The 12492-nt window shown below is 32.2% G+C and overlaps 2 protein-coding genes across 5 annotated transcripts; both read right to left on the reverse strand.

Moving 5' to 3' along the window:
- Nucleotides 1–5160: 5160 nt before the first annotated feature.
- LOC104785695 (phosphatidylinositol:ceramide inositolphosphotransferase 2) lies at nucleotides 5161–8073 on the reverse strand. Its single transcript, XM_010510952.2, has 12 exons — nucleotides 7517–8073; nucleotides 7337–7426; nucleotides 6921–7007; nucleotides 6761–6829; nucleotides 6533–6613; nucleotides 6376–6447; nucleotides 6234–6294; nucleotides 6043–6142; nucleotides 5870–5965; nucleotides 5715–5761; nucleotides 5493–5599; nucleotides 5161–5407 (listed from the first exon to the last, which is right to left on the reverse strand). Exons 1-12 carry the CDS (start codon nucleotides 7547–7549, stop codon nucleotides 5333–5335), a joined length of 918 nt encoding a protein of 305 aa, XP_010509254.1. The 5' UTR covers nucleotides 7550–8073; the 3' UTR covers nucleotides 5161–5332.
- A 1595-nt stretch (nucleotides 8074–9668) lies between these two features.
- Nucleotides 9669–12492, reverse strand: LOC104785696 (uncharacterized). 4 transcript variants are annotated; one of them, XM_010510957.2, is made up of 4 exons: nucleotides 12206–12474; nucleotides 11929–12011; nucleotides 10167–11818; nucleotides 9669–10087 (listed from the first exon to the last, which is right to left on the reverse strand). In XM_010510957.2, exons 3-4 carry the CDS (start codon nucleotides 11730–11732, stop codon nucleotides 9845–9847), a joined length of 1809 nt encoding a protein of 602 aa, XP_010509259.1. In that variant the 5' UTR covers nucleotides 11733–11818; nucleotides 11929–12011; nucleotides 12206–12474; the 3' UTR covers nucleotides 9669–9844. The 4 variants fall into 4 exon arrangements, with proteins under 4 accessions (XP_010509259.1, XP_010509256.1, XP_087369307.1 ...); XM_010510954.2 differs by having other exon boundaries at nucleotides 11929–12045; nucleotides 12206–12381; XM_087513181.1 differs by having other exon boundaries at nucleotides 11919–12011; nucleotides 12206–12338.

Here is a 12492-nt window from a genome sequence, read left to right on the forward strand (position 1 = left end):
TCTTTTTTTGTTAGGTCTTTTCTTCGAAAGAGAACTACTATTTGGGCCTAGTAGAGAGAGAGAGTCATATATAGATTAGATTATATTACCCAGAAAGGCCATTATTAATGATTTTTGAGATGATGTCACTTATTTTAGCAGCAAAACCGTTACGAAGGTTTCATTCAACAAAAAAAAGAACTCTTACAACTTACAAGGACCTCTCAAGCTGCTAGCTAAAGAATACTGAGTAACCTTCACAAGTGTTGAAAAAGTAGACCCACACCTTGTGGTCAAGAAAGACTTTTGGTGTGGATGAAAACGTTTGACCATGATCAAGGTATTAGAGGACATATATAGCACAACACTATAAAGGATTTCTTAATTAGCACTGTTTTGTTGCATTGCTTTCTAGTAGGATGTTAAGTCTTTTTATTCAATATGATTATTTACTTTTTTTGGATTTCCAGAAATCAGACACCTGTTCCCATATCAGTTTTTGACGGTGTATCAGTGAAACAAAATTAGAAGCATCTCCAAATGTGAGAATGACATGCGTGCCATATTGGTTCTAGTAATTAAAAATGTGTTGTTAGTTTCTCCAGGTTAAGTTTCTAGGATATGGTTTTCACTGAATTCATGCTCCTTTACCTCTATGCTTGGTCAACAATTCTTGTTCCTTTCAACTCTCTCCTACATGAAGAAGAAAGTGAGAATATAGTCTGATTTTTTATATTTCTTTATGGTTACATATATCTGTTCTATGGTTCTCCTTGCTTAAATGAAGGGAAATGCTCTTAGCGTTTAGATTTGACTGACTAAAACTAGCATGAAGGAAATGATCGAAGATGTAATGACCAAAGTATAGTTTAATTCTTATATGGAAATGGTTGTTGTCTCTTGACTATACTCAGATGGATAGGTTCTTGAAAGAAGAGAGAAACTACGACCATGAATATTTGAGAGATTTTAGGTAGGTTTTAGATTTTAGATTTTAGTTTTTTTTTTTTTTTTTGGTTTTAAGATTTTGCAAAATAAATTTAAAAACAAATTAAAAATTAAAAAACAAATGTTTGGTAGAGAAAATCTCAAAAACTCATTGAAGTGAGATTTTAGATTTTGTTAAGAAATTAGTAAAATCTTCAAGAATCTGGATTTCTTATTTTTTTAGAGAAACTGTTTTTCATAAAATCTTGAATGGTTAAAAAATGGATTTTTGAAAAATCTAAAACCAAAAACTATTTGAAAAAACACATTTATTTAAGGCCTACATCTTTAGGTATGATAAAAAGGATAGTTGCAGTGTTTGCTGATCAGAAGCTTGGACATGCTACTGATCAAGCAGCATATGGATAGTCTGACGGAGAAAGTGGATCCTACTTGTTGGTGTGCCTGGTGTATGAAGCAGACCGATAAGCATTTGATCCACGAGCCTTAAATACATTCTATTTCAGGTTATATAAATACATTCCAGTGGGTTGGTGATCCAGTTCGTACACACTCATTAGAGATAGTATCACGAACTAGATCAAAATAAAAATAATTCAAAAATTATGAAAATAAAAATAATTCAAAAATTATGAAAATCTTTCTCATCAACATGAGATATCCAAACACATGTTTTTTTATGAGTGGTTAATATTTTTGTGATAAAACAAATATCCTAAGAATCTTTAACTATTTTAGTGATAGAAGATAAAGATTAATGCTTACTTTCGTATCCACTAGTATGCAACGCAAAGAAAGTGACATAGATAAAGAATGTCATCAATTGGATTTCATGGTTCGTAAAATAGCTTACCAAAAATCTGATTAATGTGTGCACGGACTGAGCGAGCACTAATCATAAAGATATGGTCAGCTATATTTATCGAGATCGATGAGGTTGAACGGTCAAAATAATTATAAAAATCTGAAATTCATGAAGATATGATGATAGAATAATATTTGTATGATTATTGATAATGTCAATATCTTAACTAAGAAAATCTACATTCTATCACTAAATAGATTGTTTGCATTATAAAATTGATTGTACAAGTAAACTTTCAAAAATTTTGAACTAGACTTATAAAATTTGAACTAGACTTATACTTGGACTTTTGAAGTAGAATAACCAATTCCTTTAGCAGAATCTTAGAAATGAAGAAGCCATTTCATTAAAAAGGCCACTCCACCACCGAGAGAGAAAGATAGAAGAGAGTTCAGACGAGAAACGGTTGAATTGAAAATTATTAAAACTTACATCAAAATACCCAAAAAATAAAATATTATAATTCTTTTTTTCTTCGAAATAAAATCCCTATATAAGTAAAAGAGAAGTACAAAATCGATTATAGGTCGGGTCAAAATTAAAAAAAAAACCCGAAATTAAACATTCGGATACTTGGAAATCAGATCATTTGTTGAGTATGGATAAAAACCCGAAAATCAAAAACAAATAAAGCTATTAATTTTTAGAAAATAATAACTAGCCAATTTTTATGGAAATCGTTTAAAGTTATTACCATAAAAATGAAGATATTAAATTCGAATTTGCATATATTGTATAACCATGTTTAATTTTGTTATATAATTTGAGACATTTATGGAAAACATAATCAAATTTTATATTACCAAATCATTATTTATTTGATATTTTTATAAGGTTCCTAAACAAAATTATGTTTATAAATTCGAATGACTATATATGGAAAAACACTTAATTTAAACAATTAATACAGAATATTATACATATATTCTAATTTAATTTGTTTCTTAATTATAGCCAATGATAATAAATATGGCTTGCTCACAAAAATATTTTTTGATTCGAAATCAAAACTAACCTAATTATGTATGACCTCTATATATATCATCTTATTAGCAATATAAACATCACACAGCTTATTTTTTTTTATGAGAACCTTTGCATAAAACACCTCATTATCAAACCAAACAAAAGCGTTTCTGTTTATTTTTTTGTTATAAGAATAATCATATTTTATGTTGTTTGTTAGTATACTAATCATGTAATATGTTATGCAGCTAATTCTAAACAACGCAAACATATCAATATGATTGTCATGTTCAAGAAATCTCTAACTTTTTGCCCGATTAGTTTTTAGTATGGTTAGTAGTATTCTCATACTTTTTCCTAACTAAATTTTTAAATTTAATATGTTAACAAATATCTGTTCATCATATACAAGACACATGACCAAGACTATTATACTTTTCTATATTTTTTTTTAAGCATGATTCCAACCCATATTATACTTTTCTATATTTCTTTTCTTTGCTTTTCGTCTTTGACCAACTAAATTCATGTATTAAACACATTATCTATTTTTCTACACGTTTTGTCCAAAAATAAAACAGTATTCCAATGCCAATACTTATTAATCATAATATTTTTTTACTATTTATATTAAATTTAAAAAACTAGACAATTTATGGAATCATTTAAAGTAAAAAATTACCTCATTTAGATTACATAATATATACGCTTTGTAATATTACTTTCAGAACAAACAATGACCAAATATATATGTAATAACACTACATTATTAAAAAATGATCCAAAAATATGAGTTGATATATTTTTTGGATTTAGATTTATGTTGTATTATAATTTATAAGGATTTAAAATGTCTGTAATATCCTAAAATTTTACTTCTCAACAACATATTTTAAAAAAATAATCAAATCTAATATATACATATAGGATTTTTATAAAAATGCAAGGATGTTTTCCAAAACTCACAATCATATGGTAGAGCGGATGCAATATTTTACGGATTGTAAGTACATTGTGATTATGTATTTTTGTTATAAATGCAATCTTGGTTGGTCCATCAAAACATACGTTATAAGTTTGTATTTTTACAAATACATTCTTTGATAATATTTTATGTATATTTTTATTTCTACTACAAAATATATTTAAATAAATGAATATTCCTCCGCGCTGTAGCGCGGCTCCGATCCTAGTATTATAATTCAAACCCCAAGAATAATTTATTTAGAGAAATATATTTGTACAGAGAAAAATAAAGTTTCTTTATATGAAATTTGTAATTTTTGTTGTGTTTTTTTTTTATATTTATATTTCTAACATTTTCCAACATTAATTATCAGTATTTTTTTTATCACATGTTGAAGAATGATAATGTAGCTGTATGAGCTATGACTTTTTGTATATATACCAATTTTAGAGAGTGACTGGTTGAAATTGTATTTTTTGTAAATTTTAGGTGTATTTTAGGTGTTAGATAGTGATTTTTGAAATGAAAGTTTAATGGATCTATAACAATTGCCACTTTTAAAATATAGATTGAATAATAATACATTTTGAACTAGACTTACTTGTTTACATTTTATCACGAAATTTTGAACTAGACTTATAAAATTGATTGTAAACAATATATTTAAATTTGATTAAACAATCAAATGTAAATATATTGTTTACCATCAATTTTAGGGGTGGGCATTTAAACCGAACCAAACCGAACCAACCGAATTCAAACCGATCCAAACCAAACCCAATTTTACACTCCAACCATTCGGTTATGTTTCTTTTCAACCCAAATGGTTTGGTTCAGTTTGGTTTAAAACCGAACCAAACCAATAACCCAATGTGTTTTTTAAATTAATTAATAATATTATTAAAATTATAAATGTGTGATCTTACCTATTACCACTTGCATTAATTTCTATTTTACTTTATTTTTACTTTTCTAATAAAATTAACTAAATATAAATATAGATTTAATTATATTTAATATTAATATTAGGTATTAATTTTATTTTTATAGCTTTTTTAATTTATTTGATTAATTAACTATTATAAAACTATAATTAATTTTATTTTGTTACATTGTTTGATTTTTAAATTGAATTAAAACCGAACCAAACTAAAACCAAACCAAACCGAACCGAATCAAACATAAACCGACCCGAACACAAACCAAACCAAACTAATCTCGGTTGAGTTTGGTTAAACTTTTACCAAAACCAAATAAACCGAACCCAAACCTGAACTTAAACCGAAATACCCACCCCTAATCAATTTTATAAGTCTAGTTCTAAATTTCGTAACATTACAATCATTTTTATAAGTCTAGATCAAAATTTCGCATTTGTTTTATTATTCTGTCATCAGTTTATCATGGTAGAAGTCTATTAGTTTTTGTCTCTTAATTTTATTGTTTGGAAAATCAGATTTTTTTTCCTTTCTTTTTCTTGCTATCGAAAAAAAAAATAAAGATGACTGACGACATTTTTAACCTTTCTTAGACAATAACAACAACAACAACAACAAAAAAAAAAAAAAAACAAAATTTTAACATCGAAAACCAAACGACCACAAGCTTCATGCGCCATTCATTGAGTTATCGGTGTGAACGCTGTTGCTATCAATCTTCCCGTTCACCTGAGCCCTCGGCCGCTAAAAAAAAACGTTTAAGATCATCAACCCCTGTGATGTGTTCAGGTTGATAAGGAGAACAAACACAGATTCATCAGATGCTTACCCAATCAGCAGGATCAACACCGTTCCCATTCAACAGCTTGTGGTTCTCTTCTTTGGTTCTGTCTTTTGTGATTACTGGGAGCAACACAGCTGTCCTATCTGGTAACTCTGTTTGTATGCACGTTTGAGAAAGATATGATGAGACAACCTGTGTCTCCGTAAAATAATACATATACTGTTGGATTTCAGTCAGTGAAAAGAAGGGTTTTTGCTGAGATCAAACCTGGTAACTTCTTGTCTATACAGAACACCACCAAATTCACAGTGTACCTTCAAAAATCAACACAACCAACCAAGTCAATATTTATATATCTAGTGTATTCAGTGACATTTTGTTGTTTGGGGTCAATTCTTGTGTGATAGTAATGCAAAACATACCATGCAACAACGACATCGACACTGTAATGTTTACGAGATGCAATGATCAAGAGGCTCTGTACGATTGCAATGAGCCACCCAAACAGCTTTATGAACCTGATGAGGATATCGTATCAACAAAAGAGTGATTCACAGAGAACCTTTTTTTAAGATGTTGCCAAAGAAAGTTTTACCTTTTAGTTCCGTATTTCTGGTAAGTGCGGACAAAGACTAGCGTGAATATCATATGCGATGAGAAAATCAGGTCTCCGCATCCGTACATCACCCCATGAGCTGATGAGATCATAGTATGAGAACATAAGCAAACAAAGAAATGCGTGTGAACACAATCTGAGATTGGGGAAAGAGATATATGTAGACTCACGGTTAATCTCTAGCACCTCAAGAGCGCTTTTGGGCCATGGCAACGTGGAAACTTTAGAGCCCTGTAGAAAAAAGTGGGAAAGATTTAAGCTTAACCGGCTAGACAGATATGACATTGTGTAACTATCTCTCAGTTGATTTACCTCGCGACAGTGATAGTTAGGACCAGGAAGCTGAGTCGAATAGAAAGTTATAACACGGAGAAACTGGCAGGCCTGAAAACAGAAACATCGTTAAACTTTAATATTAACAAGACAAAGTAAGTAACTCAGCAAGTAAACAGTAAGGCAGGGCACTTACAACTAAGAATGCTAGAACTCTGCACCATATCAACACGGTGTATATCTTTTTGGTTTTCAGAATGAATGGATGGAAAGTCCACTGCAAGAGAGGCTCAAGGAGTGTTATAATCGAAATATCATAATGTAATGGCTGATCTGACACAAAACTGTCACCAGAAAGAGAGCCAAATAGTACAAAAATCTTAGAATACTGAGGAGTTAGGACTATCAAGATCAAAAGACTCACCAGGAAAAAGGAAACAAACACACTAGTGAACACAGTTTCACTTATGTAGCTTCTCTCTTGACCAAGCTCCTGTACAAAGCAATAAGCCATCCATTATGATCCGAAGAATAATGAAGTCAGCAGAACAGAGAATATAGCTGATATATCTAAAGAGACAAACCGGAAGAAGAAAGAACCCAAGATCCTGAAGCGTTGGTCCTGGGCGATGAATATAATGAACTCCTTTAGCAGCTAAACCATGAATGTACTGCACCATACGAAACAAGTAAACAAACCCAAAGAGGTGAAATAAATACGTTGTTCAACTCAAAACGAAACCCAAGACACATGCTTTTCTCTCAAAAGTTACTATGTATAACAAAACTATGATCACAGTTTACAGTATCCTACGTTTTCTATTTCAGGCTTCAAACTAAAAAGAAACACGAATCATCCATCATTAAAACACTCAGCATCAGCATAAGAACTATCCGTCCAACTAATCTGACTCTAACCAGAATAAAAAGCTCTAAAGAGATTTAAAAAGTGAGTGAATCTCATATTATATCAAAGTTCAGAACTTAAAAGATGTAAAACCTGACAGATGAGACCAGCAAGAAGATATTTCCAGTTCTCAGCAAGAAGACCAATCTCCGTCGTTATCTCAGAGCAAAATCTCTTCCATAGCTATTCAAAAACACAAAGACAAATCAGCCAAAAAGTCTCAAAAAAACGCAGGATTTGGAATTAGGAGAGAAACCAAAAAAATCAAAGAACCTTGGAAGATTCACGACGAATGTAAAGCGTCATCTTAATGTTATTCTTGTTTGTTGATGATGATGTTCTTGTTCTTGTCTTGTGACAATCAGTTCCATTTAAGTACTTCACAACCCAACAAATTGGGTCAACATCATCAACCCCCAAAAACAAAAACAAACACACAAAACTGAACCTTTAACTCTAAAGTCTCGAGCTTTTCGCCGGAAAAAGGTCGGAATTTTTTTTTTTTTAAGCCTACGAACACAAACTCGAGGGGGTCAACGATCTGTCAAATCCAAGATCTGAGAAGAAGAGAGGTAACGAAAGAATACAAAATAAACAGAGAGATCGAAGTCGGGAAATTAAAAAAAGAAGAGCTTAAAAAGATTGATTATAATAAAAAGACTTTTGAAGTAGAAAAGCCAATTCCTTTAGCAGAATCTGAGAAACGAAGAAGCCATTTCATTAAAAAGGCAGAGAGAGAAAGAGAGGAGAGAGTTCAACACGGAGAAACGGTTGAATTGAAAATTATTAAAACTTACATAAAAATTACCAAAAATTAAAATTCAAACCCCAGAGAATTTATTTAGAGAATATATTTGTATACAGGAAAAATAAAGTTTTTTAATGTAAAAATTCGTAATTTTTTTTAATATTTAATATTTTCCAACATTAATTATCAGTAGTTATTTATCACATGTTGAATAAATGATACTATATAGCTGTTATGAGCTATGATTTTTTTTAAATATATACCAATTTTAGAGAGTGACTGGTTGAAATTGTATTTTCTGTAAATTTATGTGTTAGGTAGTGATTTTGCAATGAACGTTTAATGGATTTATAAACAATTGCCACTTTTTAAATATAGATTGAATAAATACATTTATATCAAGTTATGTAATAATAGTCTAGAGATTTTTCATGGAAATAACACCAATCTTCTTCATGCATGTTGACTAGTATTTCAAGTATGGTTTAGCCATTGTATATAAAATTTAAATGGTTTCAAAATTCAGCTATTTAAGTGAATTTTTATGTCTTTTTAAAAAAAAAATTAATTAAAATCAAGTAATGAAAATTATTTATGGAAAAGTATATGCAGAAATGGAAATGGTGGCTATAAGTAGTGAAAGAAAAGTCATAAAAGTCTCCTTAGGCAAAATATCAAAAATATATTGAAAGTCAAATATGAACCCATTAAGTTTTGGTGTGCAAGTTAGTTACCCATCACTTGGTTTTTTTCTAAGGATGGGTGGTAACATTTTGGCCATTTTAGGTCCGACACAACACAATATCCTCACACCTTCTTTAGCCTTAATCTTGTTGTCATTATCTATTCTTACAATCGTTTGGCTAGCTACTCTAGATAAAACTGTCGACATCACAATAAGACTAGCTAGTTTCATGCCTTTTTCTTAACGTATACATGTTTATAACAAGAAAAAATAGTCTAACCAGTTCCACCCGGTGTTTAATTTGTTCTAGAACGATATGATAAAAGTTTGGGAATAGTTATACAAAATTGGAGAAACAACCTTAATCTAGTGTAATAAAATTATGATTAGAAATCTCTTAAGTGAAAAAAATAGATGATTCGAAATAGGAGGAAACAAGTTCAATATTATAAAAATTTCAAAATTCTGATAAAGAGCTTTTGGTTGGTTCAGTAAAAGAAAAAACTAAAAAAGTACTAGTATGCAGTGGTCACGAGATGATGAACCCACCAACCGTTATTAACGCTTTATTTTAAAATTTCGAAGGTGATGTCGGGGGGTAATTAGAGATTAGTAAGTGGCCAATTTGCAACTTTTAAACAATACTAAATACAAAGGTTTCTAATTAAATTAAGTAAATATTATGATTATGGAGAAGAAGCATGTGGGTACGTAGGGTAAAGCAGCGAAGCATGTCTGTCAATTGACAAATACAGTTTTATTGAATCCTCCTCACATGCTCCCTCACTTGTCTATCTATCCTCATTTCCTTTTCTCATAAATAAATTTATTTTTAATACCAAATGATTTTTTGATCCAACCGTAAAACCGTCTTCAATTGAAAAGTTCGATAAAAGTAATTTCGGAAATATAAAAATTAAACAAGAAATATAAATAGTAGGGGACATATGTTTATATTAAAAATCAAAATTATTTATGGTAATATATGCAAGTAAAACCCTAAAACTTACTTATAATTATTCATAAATGCATTACACTATTTTGTACATTGCACAAATTCTAAAACGATTAATTATGTCATATATATAAACTGTTAATTACAATTATATTAAAGCCCAGCCCACATCAGATCCAACACAGTCTAGCCCAGTAAGCTTCTTCTCTGCCTCTAGACCCGACCGATTGGAGAAACCGGTGGGTTCGTTGCGTATTTCGCCGGTGTCTCTCTCTTCAACAGACCATCTCCGATCAAAACTGCTTCTTCTTCTTCCTCCTTCTGACACCAACTCTGATGACTAGTTACTGCCAAGGAAATAAAGAACGCTTCCAAAAGAGAGATCGATGAGCCGAACTCAACCGAGTGGAGCTCATCTCCGTGGCTCACTATTTTGAATGCTGGCTCGTCTCTTTCCTGTGAGAAACTCAATCAAGTGTTAAAAGATGTCTCAAAAATCATCAAAAGTGTGCTTAAACAGAACGAGTTAGTTTACCTGATCAAAAAGTTGAAAGCTTGAGGTGAAAGTGTGAGACTTTGAATGATCTTTAGAGATGACACGGAGCTTACAACCGATGTCCCAACCACCGCAGTCGCATGCTCTACCTGACTTCCACCGCTCAATCAACGGCAAAGGGGCATCGTTACTGTCTTTAGGCAATGTGTGAACTCCACTTGGGAGTATAATTGTAGTTCTGCTATGTCTCTGACTCATGTTCCTTGTCTGAACAATAGCTGCAAGCTCTTCTTCATTGGTTGAAGGACCGAACAGAACAGATTCTGATTTGTGGATTGATGAGTATGAGGAGGTTGAAGAAGTAACAGTCTTTATATGACCAATTGTTGTATGTACAAATGGATGTTCATTCTTGTTGCGGCCTAACCAGTTCCCACTCTTGTTCTTGACTTCGTTGACGGTGTACAATGTGTAAGACCGTGTAGAAGAATCTGAACTCTTCATGGTGGCAGCAAGAACGTTATTGCTGTTGTTGTCTCCAACCACAAACTGAAACAAGTTGATACCTTTTCTTAATGTGAACTGTAAAAGAGCGTGAACTCTTGAGCTACATTGCTTGTAAGGTTTCTCCATGGTTGATGGTGTTGTCTTTGAAGGTTTTGAAGCTACTTGTAATGGGACATTCCTTTTTTCGGTTTTGGGTATTAATATAGGACCTGATCTAGTTCTGCTGTGACCCTTTGGCTTTGTTCTGGTTTGGTGGTGATTGGGGTAAACTGAGTCGTTGAATGTCAAAGGACCTGATTTAGCTGAAGCATGAGATGAGCTTTCTTTGGAACTGAAACTTCTACTCATCTGACTAAAACTGAAGCTAAACCGCCGGTTAGGGGAAGCGTCTCTTCCCTTTTTAGATGTCAAAATGTGAATATTTTGATCCAACAAAGATGGTTTCTCAACAAAATTTTGGTTCCTTTCAACCACAGTTACCGGACTTGAGCATCCACCTTCGACATCACGCCTTCTATCTTGACATCCAACTGTACTAGATACCTCAGATAAAAGCTTGGAACTTGTCTCTGACCCTGGAGAGATACACGAGCTAAGATCAGAGGCATTACTTAGCTCTTTCTCTACTAGTCTCTTACTTGGAGATGCTTGATGTTCTTTCTGCTTCATACTCAGAAGTTGATGATCATTTTTGCCCTTTTGATCCATTCTCATCACAGTATCAGCATCCATTGCATCTGAATAAGCTTGTGATCTAAGTGAGAAGCTGTGATTTCTCATGTGTTGTTGAGACTTCAAATCCACCTCCAATCTTTTGACAACACCGGTTGATAAGTCTAGTTCCAAGGAACTTGCAGCAGTTTCCTCAAAACTACAACATGAAGACCCTTTGCTTCCCTCTGCATTAGTATCCTTCCATTTTTCCAACTGTTTCCAATCTAAAACCCCAAAACTGAGCGCTTTACCGCGGAAATCTTCTCTAGTTCTTCTTAGATACCTTGGCGGATCCAACATATCATGCTTCACTGACTCATCCTTGCCCTGACACGAGGGATATCTATCCTCATGAACCTTGGAGGCTCTTTGTTGCCTCACCATAGTGATATAAGAATCACCTGCAACCTCCTGCTCTATATTGCATTCAAGACTATATCAAATCTTCATCCACCTTTACACTAAACACTCTGCAAATTAGAAGACATAACATGGGAGTTAAAAAAACAAGATTAGCAGAGAATTAAAGCATAATTATTTTACAAGAGAAAGAACTAAATGGAGTCATACAATTGAATACCTTCATACTCAATTCTTAGCAAAGCTAAAGTATCTTTGAAGAATTGAGGCTCTAAAAGAATATCAGTAGATCTCTGAGTAGTTCTTAGGAATCAATCACACACACAGAAACACAGATCTAAGTAAAATTTAGGAGAATCAGAAACCTTTGTTAAGAAAATCAGCAAAGAACAAGAAAGAGAAAGCAAAAACGAAATTGACACTTTCCCTTTTCTTTTTCCAAACAAAACCAGAGAGGGACAGAGAGATGGTAAAAGTGGGAATTAGGGACCACTTACGGAGAAAAATTCAGGCAGATCGGAGAAAGCTCTAAGAGAGAATAAAGAAGAGCATGAAGCGTGGTGGCGCGAAATCAAAACAAAAAAAGGTAGAAGAGGAAGGGAGACGAAGAATGTAGTGTGTGTTTGTTGTAGAAGAAGATGATTCTGTCCGAAGCAAAGTACTTAAAACTGCCACTAAAGTCCAAACACTTGAGTTTCAGTTACTAGTACTACTTACTAGTACTACTGTATTTAATTCCTTCTTTATTTATTACACACTCTCTTCCGTTAAATATCCTGTCTTT

This window comes from Camelina sativa, chromosome 5 (genome assembly GCF_030686135.1).
Source record: "Camelina sativa cultivar CO46 ecotype springtype chromosome 5, ASM3068613v1".
In the NCBI taxonomy this organism is placed as follows: domain Eukaryota; kingdom Viridiplantae; phylum Streptophyta; class Magnoliopsida; order Brassicales; family Brassicaceae; genus Camelina; species Camelina sativa.